The following is a 21,552-nucleotide window of genomic DNA, read 5'->3' as shown; positions in this document are numbered from 1 at the left end:
CATTAAGCAGTTTGACAACACTTTTGCACATCTGAAGCGCAGATGGCATTCACTTGGCCGAGCACTAAAACATTTGTACAGATTATTCACATTTTTACGCGTAAACAGATATACAGATTTTAATCAAGGACACCAAACAGTGAAGGTTTTGTTTGCAGGGTGTATTTCAGAATTGTGATTAAGCAAACAATGCAACAGATTTTAGAAGCATTTATGTAGAGTTTGAGTTGGGGCCCTTCTTCTTGCCGAAGCTGGGCACCACGTTGACGAAGCGCCGGTTGTACTGGATTCGTCGCTTGGCGCGTCCCGTTTTCTTCTTCTTTTTCTCCTGTTTGGCGACCTGAAGAGCATAACCAGACACAACAGGTCAATATCCCTCCCCTACCCCCACTGTTTTAAGTTTATTTTGTATAGTCACCTGATAACTCAAGAGACCAGGAAAGTCTCATTTGAAAAAGTGACCTGAATTTAACTATATTTTTTTTACATTTAATGTATGGCTTTGAAGGCGATGGTTTACAATAAAGCGAAAGGTCCAAATGCCAGGACTAACTCAAGTTGCATAACAAAGTATGTCATGTTTCAATCGCTGTTAGGATGGTGAAAATAACGAATGGCTACTCAGGGCAAAGGTAATCTATACCAGCTTCTAACTGCCTCTGACCAGAACTGTGAATTGGCTCTCTCCCAGCAATAATAACGCTCGGGAAAACTTCCTTTTGCCTTCAACACAAACATCCACATACCCTGCCATATTCACACAAAACACACATGTGGTTTCAACTCACTTTGGGAGTCTGACCCTTCACCTTTCCGGCACGCGCCAGCGAGCCGTGCACTTTACCTGTGGCACCACACACGCATCACACCGGGTCAGCAAAGCAAACACGTGCAACCTTTGCGTCAATCATCATCGCGTTTTCGCTAAATCCAGGTAGCGCGGCGTAGGGGCACACCTCCCAAGAGGCGAGCGGTCAGCTCCAGGGTGGCGTGCTCAGCCAGGCCGCACAGTTCCAGCACGGCGTCATCTTCCAGGGGGGCCCCGGCCACCGTGAGGACCTGCTCCTCGGCAGGGATCCCCTCCAAAGGAGCAATGCGCTCCTGCACGCACACAACACACGGCCCCATTTACAATATGTTTCTATGCAAGTTATTTGAGAGGTGTAAAGTGGTGGTGTAACGTGTGGGCACTCACATCTCCAACAAGGTGTCTCGTCAGCATGGAATTAGTCAAATACCATCTGGAGATTCCCTCTAACGGGGAATTTGGCGAGCAGGAAAATGTGCCAAGCCAGGCGAACAGAGTTCAAATCCCAGGCATGGCTTTTATCTGGCGTGACATGAACCTATCCTGGAGCTGCCCTTCACCAACCCGCACTGACCAGCGTGAAGCACTGTAAGGTTAAACAAACCTCATGACCAACACAGGTATTGGGAAGGCCCTACATCCAGCAGTGGCTTTACCACGGCTGACGATGTGAGAAATATTTAAGGAGTAATTCCCGATACTTGTAATCTGAACTCAAATGAAGGTCGCATCACTTGCAAGAACTTACCTTCAGCTCCTGGACGGTTTCATGTGCAGAAATGTCCAACGCGTGGACATTCTGACCTCGTACGAACAGCTGCATGTTTAAGCTGTAAAGACAAATTCGGTGGAGATTTACGATCAGTGGCGTATGAGGCGATGACTTTCGTCTCATTTGTACATGACGTTAGAATACGCGTGGAAGGAGGGCAACAGCCCCTGGTCGCTAAGCCACGCAGCCACTCGGGCTTAACTCGCGGAGCCCCGGGCCCAAAAAACGTGTAGCGGTCCATTTTTCAAAACTTTTTTTTAATCTTTGTGAACATAGTTCAGCCCGACTATTAAACGAGTCCACGGAACACAATCCGCTGTGCCATGAAGCCCTCCCACAAGAATCCTAGACCCCTCAACACCTCTGAAATGAACCCTTTATGAATACACTAGCGCGATTGTCATTCCGATTACCACGGTTGGTGACGTACGGTGCGAAATAAGTTCAACATACGCAAAAACGAACCACAAGACGCTGTACACAGATAATCAAACCTCCCGCTGTGATAGAAACCCTAGAATCCGCCTCGCATTAAAACCCCCACCACGTGAAGTCGCCACGATTCGCTTTTCACACGAGCCCCCCCTTGAATGACCCCCCCCCCGCCCCCCCACCACACACCAATCCACGTGGCCGGGTGTATCTTAAGCGAAACATTCTCCCGAGTTAACGCGCAGAGAGAGAGAGGCTGAACACAGAGGGGGAACCCCGCTCCGCCGAGTCGGTTCATGCCACCGGCCCCGGACGGCGCCGCGCTAGGCCCGAGGCCCTCGCGCCAACCTCCCCGAGCGGCGCGAGGCCCCTCGGCTACCACCACCACCACCACCCCCCGCGAGCCGTGCGGCGCTCATACAACTACAAGCAGAGCAGGGCCTCCCTCACGCGGGGTGGGAGAGGAGAGCGCCGCGGCGAGACCGGAGCACGCTGCATCACCTGCGAGGCGCCTAAGATGGAGGCGGTAGAGAGAGAGGGAGAGAGGGGGGCGGGGGGACGTAGTGCGCATGCGCGGAGGGGGGGGGCGACATCGCGGCGAACCACGTGGGCGAGCGGACGTTGCCCCATGGTGATATCCGCGTCACGTGGTCGGGATGGATGGGGTTGCCGTGGAAACACAGGGAGCCGGTCACGTGGTCTCGGGATGGGTTGGTTGCTGTGGGCGATGGGATGTCACGTGGTGGGAGGGGGGGTGCATAAGCTTCCCCCCGCCCCCCACGTGACGTCATTTACACCATGCACGACGTGGTTGATGGTGGTGGTGGTGACGGGTTGTGGTACTGCTGGAGTGCTGAGGGTGGTCGTGTCGGTACGAGGTTGCGTGTATAGAAGCAGCTCGAGGAACTTCCGGTGACTCAGCCAGTCATCTCAGACAACCCATGGCACCTGCAGGGTCGTCTGTCCCGTGACCTCCTGTCAGCGAGCCATCGACACTTCACGTGGCCTCAAAAGTGCACCTGGCCTGGCACAAGCACTAGTTGTGGCGGGTTTTGGTATCGGTTACCTCAAATGAGTACCAAGCGGGGGGGTGGGGGAGACAAAGGCGGCCGGGCGTGGTTTCTGACAACCCAACCCCCTCGTGTGCCCTGCCGGCTATCATAGGTGCTCGCTAACAGCCTGTTAAGTCTTCACGGGGGATCTTTGTGTTTGGGCACCTCAAATGAGTACTAAGTGCGGTGTATAAACTTCGCCACTGTGTGTAGTCGGGGGGGGGGAGACAGACAAAGGCGGCCGGGCGTGGTTTCTGACCACCCAACCCCCTTGTGTGCCGTGCCGGCCTTTACAGGTGCTCGCTAACAGCACTTGCCCCGACTGCCTGTTGTAGGCTACACGGGGGACCTTTGTCTTGGGGTGGAAGTCACGTGAGGGGCGGTCACGTGCTCGCCGCGCAGGGGAAAAATGGCGGCGCCCTGGAGGAGCGTGGCGGCGGTGGTGGTGGCGGCGTCGCGCAGGGCGCTGATCCCCGCGGCTGCCGGCTTCGTGCGCCCGGCCCGGGTGAGACCTCCCCACGCGCGCATCTTTACAACAGAACGATAGCAATCGCAGCTCGTGACGCAGACAAGGGGTTTTGAGTTGCTTATCAAAAATTAACGGCATGAAGTAACACGTTCTGTCCGTCAAGGCTACAAAAGCCCTCCCGAAGAAGCCAATGTCTTGTGGCAGTGATTGTTTAATCGGCGAACGGTGCACGCGCGGGGTTTTCTGCAATGAGACGGATACAAACTTCATGACTGTTGTGCTTTGGTTTTGTCAGCATGGACGTATACTGTCTTCGCTGGTGTCGCTGCAGTATCAAGGTCGACAGCTAAAATTCACACGGGCGGCGTTTGACCCGCCCCGTCATGAGAATTATCATTATCTGGAATCGATACGAGTACCATTTTGTAGGGAGTAAATAAAGGATGTTCATTCTGTCGGAAGATTGCCGTCTGTCATGGGAATGTTGAATTCGCACCGGTTATTCATGGCTGTCAACGTTGATAGCTGCCGCATCATTGCAAGTTTGGCGCGGAGAATGCGCTTGGAATGTACTGCAGACAGCGTTTAAATGTATCACGTCACAGCATTTTTACTGCTTAAATAACGTCTGCCACTTAATTGCAGATACCTTGATAGCGTTGTGCTCATGACATGATTTTACATCCCTCAGTAAACATTGTTATGAATGTAAAAGCAATACATCAACAAATATTGCACAACTAAAGCGGTTCATGCAAGCGCCTGGAATATGAGCGTTATCCCCCCTAGCATATATTATTTAGTCCACTAAACTATACATAACTAGTTGGACTTCTATACAGGAGAGTAAATGAACAAAGACTGTATGCAATAACTCAGAAATGGAATCCTTATGAAATAGTTTATATTTAATTGAGCACCACACGGGTTAATGTTAAATCCAGACATGAATTATGTGCATTAAAATGTCCGCATACAGTATGTATTTTTTTTACTTCTTTCGCACTGTACGTAGCCAACAGTGCTAATCGGAGGTGATAATGCATTTATTCTGTATCTTATTTAGTTATGTATCATGTGTCGCTTGCACGGGGCCACGTGAGCAAAGGGAACGACAGCAAAATGCATTGCGCGGTACTATGCATCAACGTGTATGCTGTCTGCCTTCACCTACCCGCACTAATCAGGGTCAAATAACCTCCGCAGACTTGCATGACGTGGGACGACCCTCATCCAGCAGTGGATTGACAAAAAACGTCTGTACGTTTATCTAATATTGCGTGTGTTTATTTTCTGTTACAGTGCTTTTGTGAAAAAGTTTCATCTCAACCTGACCAATACACCGGAGTAAAAATATCATACGACGATTTTCACTATGTTGAGAGACTGATTCCTCCACTCCGAGTCCCCACGCCTCCCAAGCACGAGCGCTACCCAACGCCGTCAGGGTGGAGCCCCCCACGAGGTGAGACTGGGCCTGCTAATAACCATTCCCTCTTAGTCAAAGCCACACGTTAACTCTTCCCCATTCCGATGATGTACATGTACGTCATCAGTTGACGTACACTAAAATAACTTTATTGGTATCGAGGCTCCCACAAGACCATGGGTGTGTGTCACAGTTTGGCGCCAGCTATCATAGAGTGCAGTCGTGTCCCTATAGTTCTCTGCGGAGAGTACAATGTCTTTTAAAAACAACGGCTCTATACCTCTCTAAATAAAATTAATGCTAACCGCTTACACGTTCCAAGGTAGCGGTGAACCGGACCCACCCTGCAACTTGCAGATGTCTCGGAATGGGAAAGGGTTCACATGAAGTGTGAAGCAATTAGTGCATCTGCACAGTACATTAAATTACTTGTTTAATTGAAAAATACCTACATTTAAAACCAGGTGAGAACCCATTGAAACCAAAACAGGACTCTTTTTTCAAGGAAGACGGGTCAGAACAAAGCATGGCATATCAATGAAATCCAGAATCAAAGGTAACACAGTGCAAAAAAGAAATATAATTTAAAACTTAAATGAAGTGACATTCATTTTGGAAAACATTTAAAAATGGAGGTATAACTCAAAAAGCACATTCATAGTTATGGAGCAGTGCATGCAGTTTAGGCACTGCTTGGGAAGGAACGGTTTTGTTATATAGAGCAGCCGCAGTATTATTACATATTCCAGCCTTCATGTAATGTAGGCCCTTGCAGAAAGTGAACTGAGAAGGTCGGACTTTATTTTACTCCCGTGCCATAACTGAACTTTATCCGAAACCTGTGAAAACTATGTATCACTCCCCAAATCTACTGTGTCCTTACAAAACATGTTTGATGCTTATCATGAACAATTGTGATAGGCATACTACCTTTGTCTCTTGATTGTTGAGATGCTTGTTAATGTGTGTTAAAATGTGGACTAACCTCATGGTCGTCTGTCTTTAAAGACCTGGTTTAACGTGAAAACATTTGCAAGATGGTCATTGACTAAACAGGGAAGGCATTTGTTCCGTGAAGTTGTCACTTAAGTGGAAAGTCAAGTGGAAAGAGGCAATTCCCTTCCACACTTTTGTACACTCACCCACTGGAACATGCAAAGACCTGCCTGATGAAGTTAAACCTTTACATACAAAATAGTTTCCTTTGAATATTGATTTAAAGCTTTCGTGACTGTAGGGATTCATATTTCAGGAATATTTTGATATTTTTTTCCTGTATTTTCTGTTTGCACAGTCACATAATCACTTTAAGATGTTTTCTTGTTCATGTTTTTTGTTTGTTGCGGTTGCACCCGATTCAAGAGCCGAATGGCTCACAGGGCTATACCAAATAAATGAACTATGAACTATATTCTTGGTTCTTTCGGTAAAGTCACGTAGAAGGGAAACAATAAAATAAAAATATATATTTAAAAAATATATATTTTATTGTTTCCCTTCTATGTGACTTTACCGAAAGACCCCATAATATGAATATAGTTTCCTTTGGTTCCACATTTGCTGCCAAGCAAGGGATGTTTTTTTTTACTCCTTCGTCCCTTAATAGCTACGGTTGGATTTATGTGCAAGTATATTTTAAAAGTCGCACATTTTGGAAGCTGATTGCCACTCATCTTGACAACAGTCCAAACTAAATTAATTGTATTATCTATTTTTGTTTGCTACCTACTGCTGAATTATTTAATGCCAGCTGGATTTATTGCATTCATTTTACAAAGTTAATGCGTGCATTGAAATGTAATTCTGTTGAACTCTGTTCACTGGGTAATATTGGTTTGTGCCTATTACCGTGTGGTTAATGGTACTTGGCTATTAATGGGCGTTAAATAATACTGTCCCTATCAGATCCACCACCTGCTCTTCCATATTTTGTGAAGCGAACCCGAATGCACAACATTCCCGTGTATCAAAAAATGACTCACGGCAATCGGGAGTTGACAGTCATCAGCAACATCGAAGGCGATATCTGGGTAAGTGTCTTATTGTCGCATTACACATGCATTGCTAAAAATGTAATTGACGTTACTGATTAATATACCTTGGGCAACTGGAAATACGTATTCTCATAAAACAGCAGATTGTTTGGTATTTCACAAGTGAGAAGCATTAACTGCATAATCTGGACATTCTATTGAGCTGTATAATGTACGTGGACTCCCTCCCCACGTCAACTTATTGTTGCCTACTTTAGCCAACAGTAATTGTGGTGAAATTTAAGGCTAATGGTGACGAGATCTCCTTGATGTAGTTCAAATGTCTGATTTTTAAATACAATTGCTGATTTATGTTGTCACCTTAGTGATTTTAAATAATTGGAAGTGTTTTGGTTTATTTTCCATAAATGTAAGAAAGTATCCATGAGGCTTGTAACATAGACTCGTGCATGTGAGAATCTATGAATTCTTTTTAAAATTTATTTGCAAATAAAGTGGGGGAGCGGTGATAATGATTAGTGTACTGCTGAATGATCTGGGAAACCTGCTTTCAATTCTTGACAATGGTTAATATGAGTGGTGATATCTCAACTACGAGCACTGATTAGTGTAGTGAATTATGGTTAAACAACCCCCACGATCAACACAGCACGGGGAAGCAATGGATTGATAATCTGTAAATTATTATGAATGCAAATAGTATGATATTGTTCCGTTTAGACAAGTAAAGTGAACCAAGCTTTGTGCATGAGAAAGAACAACATTCACAATAATAGTAATAATACTAAAGATGATGCATAACACGATTCCTTTTTTCATACAATCCTGGCTCTACGACTATCGGGCTGCATGCCTGTATGATTTTAATACAATTATTGGTGTGCACTGAGTACACATGATAACATGAATGTTATTTACATTGAGATTGTCGTTGATGCAGTTAATGTGTCCACAGGTTCTGGAGAAAGAAGTCCGAGAACTCTTAAAAACTTTATCTGGAGAGGAACCACTTATAAGAGTCAATGAAGTCTCCATGAAGATAACCATCAGAGGATACTTTGATACCCAACTGAAGGCGTGGTTGTTGGAGAAAGGCTTTTAAGTCTAGCCTCATCATACATAGTTTAATAAATGTCTACTTGTTGACATTTATCACACAGAGATTAACCAGGCATATATGGATACAAGTTTCAACAGCTGTCAATGCGCGCTTATGTGTATGTAACGAACTGTTATGGCCCATAATTTGCGGATCTATAATTTTTCAAATAAATGGTACAACACCCTGTTTATGTTTTGTTTGTGTTTTTTTGATAAATGTACAGTATTTAGAAAAGCTAACCTAAAGCATGACATGAGCAGTGTGTGATAATTTTCACTTGCAAAAATCAAAACATGCAACACAAACTATGTTGGAAGTTCAGCAGGTGGCAAAAGAATTAGTACTAAAACTGATTGGTCTTCAAACGCATTCATTTACTCAGTGCACAGCAACAGGTGTGGATAGATGTGGTATCTGACATTGAGTATTTTCTGCAGAGCTATTTACCACAGCATTACACTGATACAGCTTTAAAACAGCTTTTACTGGGATTGAACTCTGATTAGGGGTGCTGCGATGGTGAGATGTTAACTCCCTCACCTGTTATGCAGGACGTCGTGGTTTTAATCCCGACCCTGACGCTTGTATATTTGGAGTTTGCATATTCTCCCCATGGTTGCATACGTTTTTCTCCAGGTCCTCTGGTTTTTCCCTCTACTTAATAATAACATGCTTTTCGAGTATTGGGCTGCTATACATTTCCACACAAGCCACTTCGTTGAGCTGTCATTTGTGGGCAGGTCGTGTCTGGAAAAGAGCTGTATCGTTCAGTGGACCTTACCTGGTCAAATGAAATAGGTTTTTGCAATGAGACAAGATTTTATAGAAAACCTGTCCTATTGGTAAAACAATTTGTACAGATTGATTAATTATGCTCTGCTTTGTGTAGGGATTGTGCGAGTGCTGACCCAATCTGAGGGGGGAAGGGAGAAAATCCCCGTGGATATCTGCGAAAGCCAGAAGCGAGGTAATGTTTTATTGATCTCTGCTAAATACAACTTTGAGAAGTAGATGGATATTTCCAGGAATTCATCCACGCTTTAGGTGTTGACTGCATGGATGCTTATTGCAGCATGGTCACTAACAACATGTTGGGAAACGTGTATCCATGGTATTAACAAGTGAAACGTGTTTAGTCTAGCGGTTTTTTTGCACGCAATTATGACAACGCGCCAGATGTTGCAGACAAGTCAAAAACTCAAGGGGCACGGCGCCAAGCTCAACTGCTCGAAAGCCTGACCAAACAGGCCTTTAGATGTTTCTTAAAAGTCAAGAGTGCATTTGATGTTGCGGATGTCAAAGAGATAGAGTTCAACACCGAGGAGGCGACAGCAGAGGACCCACGTGAGGCTGTAACAGTTCGATAAATTGGTGTCTGAAATAGATTTTGAGTGACGCTGCGTAGGGTTCTACCATGAGCTGTGCAAGGAGAGAGTAATGAGGCGAGGTATGGTGGGGAAGTGGTGGTGAAGGCGCAATGAAAAAGAAAGGCGAGTTTATCATTTGTCCTGCTAGCGAAAGGGAGCCAATGAAGAGTACGGAGAGCGGTGGCCGAGTCGAGTTGTCGATGATGGACACCTAGTATGGCACGAGCAATGTTCTCTAACCGCTGCAATTTGAGGATGTTGCTTGATGGTGACTTGGAGAGAATGGCATTACATTTTTCAAACTAGAGTATCGGCAATCTGCATGGAAAGAAATGTGCACACTTTAGTCGTGACTTCTTGGAGTGCTCCATACATGAAATCCTTACTTGAGTTCTTAAGGAAGGTGTTTATGGGGTCATGTAGTGTCATTGAACCAAATTATACTCCTACGATGGTTTGCATATGGTGTGGCTGGTCACCCTTTGTGCCTTTACACGAGTGATTCTTTTTTTTCTGTATCAAGCCTTGCAGCGAGTCAAATGGCAACGTTCGCATTCTGTTGTAAATGTTATTGCTCACTGGGTTGTTGACTCCATTCTCTGGTGTGATTCCTACAGGTCATCGTCCTCCTCTGCATAAAAGTGGGCAATATTACAACCAAGCTTTTTTTAATGTCAATGATTTACAGCAGGTTCTGGCTTTTACCCACACATAAAAAAATATATTCTAATAATTCCATGATTATTTGAGAAGTGTATGGAAGCTGTGATGATGAGAACTCTGATTATTTTCATCACGTACGAACTCATTGCGATTCATTATCGATTTTACAATATTTCTGAGAGTGTATTTAGGCAGGGGTAGATTTATGATGTACGTTCTTAGATGACATCTCAGGATTTAATGGGAATGTTCCATTTGGGCTATACATCTCGGTCACATTGTACAGGTAAAACCTAAGGTTATTTTTGCTTTACATTAACATTTAATCGTTTGTTAAAGTTTTTATCCTGATGGTAAATTGTAAACTTAGAAATTGTGACAAACTGCATTATGTCCTAGATACGTAACGTTACACCATGGCATTCAATATTTGCAGTTGTCTTTCATTCATTCCATCATAGATGCTCTTTTTGTAATACCCTTCCATCCACAAACCCTACCCAGATACAAACAGCCTCAGCAAAAGCAGTTCCCAACTTGTTTAACCACCTGTAATGTGTAATGGCACTAATGGAAGGCAATGGAACATGATGTTTGGCACAGCTGAAGTAGTTGGATGCACAAGGACCTGGAAGAGTGGGTTGTAAATGGATGCTCCATGTGAGCCTGATAGGTATCAGAAGAGGGATATTGAGATAAGCTTTACTTATTTTTGGTGTGTGTGGGTTCTCTGCGGGCCTACGGACAGCACGGTTAGGGTTAAGGTGCAGCCCGTGGGTTCAACATACCGGGCAAACAGGGACCTTGACCCTTAAGTCACCCGCTCTTTACGCAGGGTACCCGCGTTAACAAAAGCAAAGTGTACACCAAAGCACAGCTCCAGATTAATTTATTGAAACACAAAATGTACTCGAAAACGGTGCACGTACTAATTGCCAGGGTATAGAGGGCCCCCAGACATTACAGACAGTGGGATGGTCTCTATGACAAGGTAATGAACATTTTTTAAAAGGTCTGCACAGCTCATCGGCTTCCTCCAGTGCGGTATATGTACTTACCTCATTCCTCGGTGAGTGTCCACTGAGGCCAGACATCACTTGCGAGGGAGAACCCGAGAGTATACACGTGAAATAAAATACGGTAAAAGATGAAATGTAAAGAACCCCTATTGAAAATTGACGCGACTAAATCAAGCACCACAGTCTGGAGTGTGCGTCCATTTGAACCGTAAGATACGTTGGCAGACGGTGCTTGATAAAGTTCTGCACCACTTGCTGCATTACCCAACACATTTGTGACCGTGGTGTCGAGTTGAGGTGACGACTGACGAGAGATAGAGAGATGAGTGCACGGGCAAATGCCGTGAGATTGCCGAGTGGCGCCGTGAGCCCCACGCGGCCCCCCCCCGGGCACCAAATGCCCCCCCCCCGGGCACCACGCGCCCCCCCCCGGGCACCACGTGGGCAGGGAAGAGTCCCCACGCCTTGACAGTTCTTACCGCACACAAACACACACGTGTTTGTGTAGTGTAGCGGTTAGCGCTACGCTGCGCTATGAACCCGGCGACCCGGGTTCGATCCCCGCTCACGGCCAACACCAGTGACGATTATCTGAACCGGTCCTGGGCCTCCCCTAGATCGACTCAGCCTCAAATGAGTACCTGGTGCGGTGTGTAAACATCGCCACTGGGGAGACAAAGGCGGCCGGGCGTGGTGTTGGCCACCCACCCCCCTTCGTGTGCTGTGCCGGCCTTCATAGGTGCTCGCTAACAGCACTTGCCCCTACAGTCTAAGGCTACACGGGGGACCTTTGCCTTGTGTGTGTTTAACAATAACGTGGCTTTGTTCGAGAGACACCACAAGCCGGTCTAAACACCCCCAACTCCACAACGTAGCCTCCACGATACCCTTGTCCACTGCTGGACGGTCCTCCCACTCCCCCCCCCACGTCGCGTCGGTTGTTGTTATAGTTCGTTGTCGGACCACACAACAACAACAACATCAACAACAACACATCAGCTCCGTTTGTCGTCGCGGGTTTGCCGGTGGTTGTTGTGGTTGTCCGTGTTATGGAGGCGGCAGGATCGCTCGCCCCGGTGTGGCCGGGGTTCGTAGCGATGCTGGTGGTAGAGGAGGACGAGGAGGGTGGAGGGGGAGGGAGGACGAGGTGGTAGAGGAGGACGAGGTGGTAGAGGAGGACGAGGTGGAGGAGGAGGAGGGAGGAGGAAGGAGGAGGCGGTGCCCTGAACCCACCCACCCCCGGGCACGCGGGGCCATTTAACGCGGGTGGCCTTGAGCCACCGCCACAACGCTGCGTCTCCTCGCCCCTCTCTGTCTCTCTCGCTGCTGTTGTCTTCTGTGTCTCTCAGTCTCTTGTGGTTGATGGTGGTGCTGGTGTCTGTGTCATCGTGTCTCCTTGTACGCGGTGTCTGCCCACCACCCCCTGGTGACTCGTACTCCCCTGTCGCTCTGTGTCTCTCTGAACAACGTGCCGCGTGTCCCCCCTCTCTCTTATCTCCCCTGGCTCCTCGTGTCTTTTACATCAGTGTCTGTCTCTCTGTCCCTACGTCTCTTTCACTCTCCTCGGATTCATCATTCACATCAGCAGCAGCAGCAGCATCAGCAGCAGCAGCGTCGTCCTTATACCGCGGGGACCCGGCCAGGCCGATAAAAAAAGAGGTAGCGTTTGTAAAGAGGGCACCGTGTTTAAAGTTAGTCTCGTACACTCGTTAATAATAATATCTGTACAGTGTTGTTCTTGCCGAGTGAGTGAGTAACTCGCGGCGTGCTGACTGGCGCCGCTGTGTGGCTCTGCGCATTTCCTGCCCGGCTTTCAATGTGTTCGTGGCGCCACGTGTCGGAGGTCAACTCGCCACGTGTCGGAGGTCAACTCGGCCTCCAACTCGGTGTGTGGTAGTCGTAGTAGTAGTAGTAAACGTCGCCTCTGGGGGAGACAAAGGCGGCCACCCCGTCGTGTGTGCCCTGCCGGCCTTCGTAGCTTGCTACTCGCTGACAGCAACTTGCCCCCAGCAGGCTGTTGAGGGTAGTGGTGGGGTGGGTGGTGGGTGGTGGTGATGTCCGTGTTTTATTTGTGTAATTGCTTGTGTTGTATGCTGTGGTTAGTGCGTTGGTAGTGGTGGGTTAACCGAGTTTCAGTTCCCGATCACTGAAAGTCACAGCATCATCATCATCGCCAGTCATGTTGTCATCCCATCCCCCCCCCACACTGTCATCGGCACTCATCACAGCTCCCACGTGTTTGTGGTGTTCCCGGGTGTGGCCGATATTCATTTAAATATTTCACCTGGGAAGTAAAACCCCTTGGGATGAAACCTCTGGTTTGCAAGGCAGTCCCAGGGTGTCAATTGACGCGTGGATGACGGCCACAGCAAGGGCGTTCAATTTTCATTCATGTGACCAGTACCACCGTGTAGTCAATTGTGACCTTGCTACCTGTAACTTCGCCCAACAGAACCCAGGGCTTGATAGGGACGGACAACAAACACGCCACTTTGGTGGCGTGCGCTTGTTGCTCAGTGTGCTGTTGCCACATTGTTACACGGCTTGTCTTAGACGCGGTGGTACGTCAATTGTTGGTGGTCCGTCAATGTTGGTGGGTGTATTGCTGAGTGTGTCTTGTTAGTGCGGTGAGTTAAAGAGACGGTGTTGGTGTGTGATCAGAATATTTGTACTGCAGGAATCCGATGAGCTACAATGCTGTCTTTTTAACAGATGTCCAGTAGTTTTCGCAGATGTCCATTAGTTGACATTGTGCTTCAGGTGTGCCCTGTGCACGTGTGTATGTGCCTGTGTATTACACTACAGCCCCGTGTGCCAATCCACTGCTGGATGAGGGGCCTCAGAACGTTTGCCCTGTCATTTGTTGCCACGCTGGTAGAAGAATACGGTCAGATACGTCGATATAGTACAATACAACAATAGATTGTTACACTGCTCTATAATGTCATCGACGTAGCCTCGCAAACAACCTAAAACAATACCTTCTCTGTTTGAAGCATTGCGTTGGGGCATCCACGCGCAATTGAGGCTCACTCAGCCCGCTAAGCCTGAGAGATCTGTTCACGCGCAGTGGCAAGTGTTTGTTTTAATGTGTGTTGGAAGTTTGTGCGTCTGAACTTGCATTGGTTGTGCATCGCAATGTGCACTGTGCTTGCCTTTATCACACACCGAACAGCGCGCCTCCTGGCGATGCTTGGCATCCTGGTACATTTCAATACAGCCGTGTGCGGGCACGTTAACCCCGTGCGCCTGTTGTACGCGTGTCACTTATTCCGGGTGTGCCATTGTGTGCGGAGCAGGGTTTCGTAGCGCAGTGGTTTAGCCCACTCGGCTATGAACCCTGTAACCTGAGTTTGATTCCTGGCCATGGCTAACACCAGTATTGAATATCTATCTGAAGGTGTGGTGTGTAAACATCAGCACTGGGGAGACAAAGATGGCTTGGCGTGGTTTTGGCCACATCGCTGCTTCAAGAGCACTTGCCCCAGCCCGCTATTAACACTCTACGGGGGTGTCTTTGTCGTCTTGGCAGGTGTACGTGGCGGTGAGCATCGAGGAGCGAGCAGGGACCCCACCATGAGCGGACCCCTGGTGCTGCGGGTGCTGGCGAGCGCGGGGCGAGTGGCGGAACGAGCGGCCGAGCTGGTGCGGAGCGTCCTCCGAACCGGAGATCTCGGCATCGTCATCAAGGTGTGCACATCTGGGCTCTCCCCTGCACTCTGCAAAGTTGTCCTCGTCTCGTCCCATACACATTGTGCAGGCGATGCAACTGCACCGGGGACCACGGGAAAGAGGGGCCCAGGCGCCGGGCTGCGAATATGGAGTAATTTGGACAGGAGGCCCCATTTAACTCATTGCATCAGGGCCCATGCCACTTCCCAGACACCCTGAATGATAACAGTTGTATTGCTGTGCTCCCTCATCACGTAGCCGATCCCCCTTCCCGTGATGCAGTTGTGCAGCGTGCATATCTTTAATTTGTGCATCCATCTTTAACCGAAGGTGTCTTACTCATCTCATAGTGAAACCAAATTCACAAATCAATTAAGAAAATTATTTGGTGGTATTGCATTGGCAGTGGTGCACAAGCACAAATAAAAAAAACTCAAACAGATATGTCAATTACATGTCCTTAGAAGAAAAAGGTACATAATAGGTGATGGTGCACACCTTTAATCCATCACTTAGAGGCAAAGTTTGATGGATCACCTAGCTGTATGAAACCTTCAAACCTAGTGGTATGTGAAGTTATCAGTAGATGTGCTGTGTGAACCTTTGAGCATTAGCTGTTAAGGTAGTATGTTTTTTTCAGAAACTGGAATTTCCTCCTGCATGCAAAAGTCCTTAAACGAAATTTGCCTAAATATGTTAATACAGGACCTGAATGAAACACTTATATGAACAAATAGTTTACTAGTTTCCACTTTTCTGCCAAAGTTGAAGTGATGTTGAGATGATAGATGGAAGCAAGGTATCGATGGCACTTGCCGTGATGACCTCTTCACCTTGACTTTTGCCTGTGTGCACACTGAACTCGCACACTGGATTCTCCCTGTTAGGGTGTCGGTCTTTAAGAAGTTATGTAAGTCCAGATGTTTATTTGTAGAAAAGGATTAGGTTGTCATCCCAGGACTGGGTTAGGCTCTCGGCTATTTGTCTGGGAAGATTTGGCCGAGCCATGGGGAGTGGTTGGGATTGGCGATGGGAATTGGGTTTAACCACACAGTGCACAGGTATGGTGGCCCGTAAAAAAAAGTGGCTATGCTTGCCGGCTGAAGAAACGTTTGTGCAAGCCATGACCTTGAGCCGAGCCCACATAAATTGTTGTGTTAACCCCCACTAAACCCTTGGTAATGATGACTGCGCTCATCCGCTTCGATGGGTGTGTACTGACAGCACTGACAACATGGACAACACTGATCTATGTTATTGGCTCACACGGAGCCGTCTTTTTAGGAAAATTGCTCGTAGTTGTCTTAAACGGAGCTTGCCTCTCGTTATTAGTGGTAAACGTTGGATGAGTGCCCAAGGATGGGGAGTGGTAACAGGGTTTGCGATATGGTGCGCAGGAGAATGTTAATGACCTTCAGACTAAGGCTGACCGCCTGGCTCAGCAGAGCATCTGTACCTCGCTCGCCCTCAAGTTCCCAAAGCTCACCATCATCGGCGAGGAGGTGGGTACATGTGGTGGCACGGTGTGGTGAGAGGAGTGCTTGGCGTTTGTGCAATTGCCACAAAAACGTACCTTCCATCTCTCACCCTAAACAGCCTACATTTTTGTTTTGACCTCTGAACATCTACTCACCAGATTTCCTCAAGGCTTTGCCTCTCTGGTCCTCACTAGCTTCTCACTCATTACTGATTTGCTGTGGCTGTGTACTGCTGAAACAAGTCATCTCTGTTCATTAAAACCCTATATTCCCCTAAAGCACTGGTTATGTTTGGTAAGCAAATCTGTATCTTTACAATCTTGGTCTTAACTATGGCACTTCGAATTAACCCAAAACGTTTCGATAAATTTTTAAAAATAAATTAACATGATTACATCAACAGTATTTTACAATATATTCTTGGTTCTTTCGGTAAAGTCACGTAGAAGGGAAACAATAAAATAATAAAAATATAAAACAATAAAATCCTCAAGTTTTCTGCTCTTCAGATGGTGTACCATCAGCACAATCTCTGAGCATCATGTCAGGAGATGAAGTATTTATTCAGGACTCTCACAGAGCAGTCAAATCGGCCATGTTATAGCACAGCCTGCGGGATGAGTCATCGCACAACTACTTGTGATCTCTCTATATACACCAGGGGCACTGCACATTCCCACGTGCCCTGCTATAGAGATATATGCCACATGCCAGTTGAACCGGTATTTTTAAATCCTCACAGCTGGAATGTAACGAAATTAAGTAACAACATTTTTTATATTGTTTTGTGCAGTCATTGGTGACTGGACTGAGACCATCACATCGCTACTCCTGATAATCCGTTTTAACCACAAAGGGACTCAGCGGTACCAGCTCGGTACTCTGACCCTGAGCCCACGCGGCCGCTTTTCCTTGCTTGGTGTTTAACAGTGCCACTTGTCGTTCCCAGGACTTGCCACCTGGAGAGGTGGATGCGCAGATGGTGGAGGATGGATTCATGGAGGAGATCCTGGGACACAAGTGTCCGGCGGAGTACGAGAACGTGAAGGAGGAGGAGGTGTGTATGGCATGCAAGCAGGTGGCAGTTAATCAGCGTTCACGTTTTCCCACCGCACCGGTTATCAACTAGCTGATGAATAAGCGCCTGATAAAGAGGCAGCTAGTTGAGAAGTCACCTCTATAGCCATTTCTGGAAGACATGCACGTTCACTACTTTGTTGTGTCCGAATAAAATCTGACAAGCGATATCCTCTATGAAGAGTATGGGCTCTTGCCATGCAATAAACATGTTGTATAACACATGTTCTGTCACTCAACAAAGTGCGTCGATGATTCTTCTTACTATTCATAAAATGGAATGTATTAAGCAAGAGGCGTTGTAATTTTTATTGAGTGTCACAATTAATGTGTATTGTCTGATAAGCATCAAAACCCACCATTCGACATCATAAGTAGACTGACAGTTCTGGTACGATGATGTGGAGTACAGTATCCCCTCGTTATTCACAAGGGATACATTTTGGAAACGCTCATGAATAGCAAACTTCACAGATAATATTGGCCTACGAATATCGTACATGCAATGTCTGCAGATGCTTATAAATCTGAGAATTTCTCTCTATCTCTCACATCACTTTATCTTATTACTTTATCTCATCATTTTCTCGCATCACATTCTCTGTCATTACTTTATCTCATCACTTTCTCTCTCTCTCGGTGCAGTCTTATAGAGTTCCAGATGCGTTTCGCGGATAGCAAGTTTGTGAAGAGCAAAGGAATACTGTACCACAAAATTGCTTGTGGTTGCCACACAGTGATCATTAAAACAGAACCTGATGCTTATTTTCACAGCTCGTGGTTTGGGTTGACCCTCTCGATGGCACAAAGGAATACACTGAAGGTGGTTTATTTTCTTTCTTTCCTTACACTCCGCACTTGCCCCGTTTAGATTTTTGTTTGTCATGTGACATCACAGCTGCTTTTCACCACAGCTGATCCTCATCCACTCTTCCCATCGACAGGGCTCCTCGACAATGTGACGGTGCTCATCGGCATCGCCTACAAGGGAAAGGCGATTGCTGGAGTAATTAACCAGCCGTTTTTCAACTACCAGGTTTGTGGTTTTTATCTCGTGCATTTAAAATATGAAATGCACATGAACATATTACGGTGACCTCCGTGCTTTCTCATTTCACTTGATCCACGAAAACACATTGAATATTTTAGATATTTTATATATATTTTTTTACATTTGTGAATTTAAAGGTTTTTTTTGCACATTAATTCCCCTCTGAAATAGTTTAAACCCCCTGTGTGCTTGCGTATGCCGCAGGCGGGCGAGGGTGCCACGCTGGGTCGCACAGTGTGGGGGCTGCTGGGCCTTGGAGCTTTTGGATATGTTCCCGCATCGGTACCCGCGGGTAAGCGCGTCATCACCACGACGCGCTCGCATAGCAACCCCGTGGTGAGCGCCTGTGTGGACGCAATGGAGCCCACCGATGTTCTGCGGGTCGGAGGCGCCGGCAACAAGGTGCGCATGGGCATCGGAGTTTGATGGCCGTAACGTGCGGTGAGGTCAACCTGACCACGAGTGTCATGCCCCCTGTTAAATATTCAATAATGAACAGGTCTTTGTCAATTGTCATTGCTGAATCAAGGCTTCCCCATGCCGTGTCGGCCACGGTGTTTATTTGACGACACTTCGATTGCATCAGAAGGTTTTGAAGTACATTTATTTTTGCTACTAACAATGCAATACAATGTGGATTTATACAGAATGAGCACATCTGGATCAATATTTGCTTAAACTGCAGCTGGGGCAGTCATGGGAGTGAGAACATAGTTGGCAGGGGAGACAGTGTGTTGATCTTTGTGACCCACGCCTTGGCGTGGGTCACAAACCAACTTTGCATGCGACGGTGAAAATGTCACGCGACTCTGTCACCCCAGGTTCTGCTCCTGATTGAGGGGAAGGCGTCGGCCTACGTGTTCGCTAGCCTCGGCTGCAAGAAGTGGGACACGTGTGCTCCGGAAGCCATTCTGCATGCTGTGGGAGGTGCGGACTTATACACTCGAATAGTAAAACGAACACTAATGACCAGAAGCATTGCTGTAAAAATCGTCTGTGCATGTTGAAGAAGAACATCCAAAAAACCCACGAAACAATCAGTTCTTGAAGCAAATCACTAGCCCCAAATTGTGACAATTCTTTGAATTGCTATTGGGAGGGAAAGCTCGGGGGTCTGGTGCAGAGGGGTGGGGTAATTACATGACTAAAGAACATATTTATTATTGTAACTTGGTGATAGTTGTTATTTTTGTATTGATGGTAAGCGTGTTGGTGCTGCTCGCGTGTCTGCATGTAGGAAAGCTGACGGACATGCACGGCAACTCCTTTGAGTACCACAAGGAGGTGAAGCACATGAACTCAGCAGGGGTGCTGGCAGCGCTCACAGACTACGAGTACTATGCGGCGCGCGTGCCGCCCACCACAAAGGCCGCGTTGAAGCCCTGACATTGCCGCGCGAGACGCAGTTTTTATGGTGACACTACACCTCCTACGCTGAATGTCGCACAGTTACATGGCAGCTGACACCACCCAGCCGCGAGAGCAGCTTGGCACGTAAAGTGAACTTGCGTTGATGAGCTCTCTGATTAATGTGAAAACGTTGCATCTAATTTCGGTTTAACTCTTGCTCGAATAAGTGGTATTTATTCAAGCTAGAAAATATTTGTCAAATCTTTGAGATGAAGAAACGCATACCTCGTTGCAAAAGAAAAAAAAATGTGTGCAAGACCAGGCCTTCATTTTTTTCCGAATGCATAAGGTAAAATATGTAATTGTATAGGTACAGTAGTTTCTCATATCTATTTAAAAATCCAGTGTGCAATGCACTCGATCATTTGGAATATATTTATGCTACAAGCCTGGCGGGATGTTACTTTATGCATTTTTCCAAGTTTTGTCAGCGTGAGACAGGTGTGCTTCTTAATCTGTGCGACCTGGATGCCCAAGTATGGCCTTTGAACCACTGCATTTTGACCAGTCATACGTTTCAGTCATACATGTAAATTTAAGCTCATTATACAAGCAGTACATTGTGTAGGAATCTATTGTTTCTATGCATATGCATTTTGATTGGATCACAATAGCAAAACTAATTTTGATCCTGAATCGCAACAATCCATCTTATTCATTGATAGAATTGTTGAGTGGTAAATTGTTATCTGGATTTTTACCAACCTGATCTCACGTTTTACACAAACCTGGCCATACAATTCACTCGTTTTGAATTGCGGGTCTTGGTAAGTTACTGTTTATTGCATTCGTGTTTAAGAAAGTTCAATGTATTGTATTACAAACTGTTTTGGTGGTTGTGATATTTGTAATCATTGGCAATGCTATTATTGTAATTGTTAATTTAGTGAAGTTGTTACGAGTTTGTTGGTGAGCTTGGTTTGAAGAAGTCTCAAAATTCTATTATAAACTTTCAGGAACCATTTAAGGTTAAGCCATACAGGTGTCTTCACAAGCCAATTGCTTAAGTTTAACAATCGTAAATGTAAAAAAAAGATGCATCTGTTAATTTTCACATGATTAGAACTATATTGGAATTTTGGTGAACACATCGAATGTGTTCAATTAATTAATTATAAAACCATATTGATTTTCAATCTACATTAAATGCTTGAGGTAAAGAGTGGACCAATGTGTTAACGAGAATGAATTGTGGGATTGTGAAAATTGATGTTGGTGCAAAAATAAAGTTGAAAATGCATTTTAAAACGGCATTTCAAATAATGTGTGTGTGTTTGAAGAAACGACGGTGAGGAGAAATTGACTTGTCCGTTCTAAAACTTTATCGCCACACAGTGTACAAAATGTGTCCTAACGAGACCCTGGGTGGCGTTCTGCACACATTACTCGGATTGCATCACTGGATTCTTCACAATGCATAACCATTGTGACTTTTAATCGCGAAATTACTTGAATTTAGGGCAATAACCAGCTGAGTTCACTCCCAATATGGGACTCTGTTTGGCCGTCTCCTGAGGTTCAGCGAGGCTTTCTCGATTACACTGGACATTTTTTCTCAACGTAAAGCCGTGAGCGATGGCTACATTATGGACAGGTCTTCGGCAATTAAGCCATGAAATTGACCGATGGTAATGGTAATTCGTATGCAAGTTGTGCAAAGCAAATTCTGCCGTCGACCATTTCAAGGTGGTCCCCCAGTTAGAAAGATTCGCATTTTCTCTTCCAGGGAGCTCAGTGGGTTTAATTACCTGCAGACA

At 46.2% G+C, this 21,552-nt stretch overlaps 2 protein-coding genes across 6 annotated transcripts; one reads left to right on the top strand and one right to left on the bottom strand.

Moving 5' to 3' along the window:
- Positions 1-146: 146 nt before the first annotated feature.
- On the bottom strand, positions 147-2,619 carry LOC116939580 (ubiquitin-like FUBI-ribosomal protein eS30 fusion protein). 2 transcript variants are annotated; one of them, XM_032948153.2, is made up of 5 exons: positions 2,514-2,619; positions 1,557-1,638; positions 957-1,101; positions 789-844; positions 147-340 (listed from the first exon to the last, which is right to left on the bottom strand). In XM_032948153.2, exons 2-5 carry the CDS (start codon positions 1,629-1,631, stop codon positions 212-214), a joined length of 405 nt encoding a protein of 134 aa, XP_032804044.1. In that variant the 5' UTR covers positions 1,632-1,638; positions 2,514-2,619; the 3' UTR covers positions 147-211. The 2 variants fall into 2 exon arrangements, with proteins under 2 accessions (XP_032804044.1, XP_075921126.1); XM_076065011.1 differs by lacking the exon at positions 2,514-2,619 and adding an exon at positions 2,463-2,486.
- A 169-nt stretch (positions 2,620-2,788) lies between these two features.
- Positions 2,789-21,048, top strand: BPNT1 (3'(2'), 5'-bisphosphate nucleotidase 1). 4 transcript variants are annotated; one of them, XM_032948151.2, is made up of 12 exons: positions 2,789-2,883; positions 3,400-3,569; positions 4,836-4,998; positions 8,948-9,025; positions 14,640-14,797; positions 16,177-16,281; positions 17,207-17,314; positions 18,109-18,157; positions 18,279-18,370; positions 18,590-18,787; positions 19,207-19,312; positions 19,623-21,048. In XM_032948151.2, exons 2-12 carry the CDS (start codon positions 3,474-3,476, stop codon positions 19,769-19,771), a joined length of 1,302 nt encoding a protein of 433 aa, XP_032804042.1. In that variant the 5' UTR covers positions 2,789-2,883; positions 3,400-3,473; the 3' UTR covers positions 19,772-21,048. The 4 variants fall into 4 exon arrangements, with proteins under 4 accessions (XP_032804042.1, XP_075921125.1, XP_032804043.1 ...); XM_076065010.1 differs by having other exon boundaries at positions 2,812-3,569; XM_032948152.2 differs by lacking the exons at positions 2,789-2,883; positions 3,400-3,569; positions 4,836-4,998; positions 8,948-9,025 and adding an exon at positions 12,331-12,766.
- The last annotated feature ends 504 nt before the right edge of the window (positions 21,049-21,552 follow it).

This window comes from Petromyzon marinus, chromosome 6 (genome assembly GCF_048934315.1).
Source record: "Petromyzon marinus isolate PM22_M1 ecotype Great Lakes invasive population chromosome 6, UKy_Petmar_22M1.pri1.0, whole genome shotgun sequence".
Classification (NCBI taxonomy): domain Eukaryota; kingdom Metazoa; phylum Chordata; class Hyperoartia; order Petromyzontiformes; family Petromyzontidae; genus Petromyzon; species Petromyzon marinus.
Note: the sequence above shows the minus strand (reverse complement) of the source record. Positions and strands in the feature narration are given on the sequence as shown.

What these genes read in the sequence shown, in the direction of transcription:
- LOC116939580 (XM_032948153.2), bottom strand. Translation starts at nt 1,631, where the DNA reads ATGCAGCTGTTCGTACGAGGTCAGAATGTCCACGCGTTGGACATTTCT. An exon ending in AAACCGTCCAGGAGCTGAAG is followed by an intron (nt 1,102 to 1,556) that starts GTAAGTTCTTGC and finishes GTGTGCGTGCAG; the next exon opens with GAGCGCATTGCTCCTTTGGA. An exon ending in GACCGCTCGCCTCTTGGGAG is followed by an intron (nt 845 to 956) that starts GTGTGCCCCTAC and finishes GTGGTGCCACAG; the next exon opens with GTAAAGTGCACGGCTCGCTG.
- BPNT1 (XM_032948151.2), top strand. Translation starts at nt 3,474, where the DNA reads ATGGCGGCGCCCTGGAGGAGCGTGGCGGCGGTGGTGGTGGCGGCGTCG. An exon ending in CACAAAGGAATACACTGAAG is followed by an intron (nt 18,158 to 18,278) that starts GTGGTTTATTTT and finishes TCCCATCGACAG; the next exon opens with GGCTCCTCGACAATGTGACG. An exon ending in TCGGAGGCGCCGGCAACAAG is followed by an intron (nt 18,788 to 19,206) that starts GTGCGCATGGGC and finishes CTGTCACCCCAG; the next exon opens with GTTCTGCTCCTGATTGAGGG.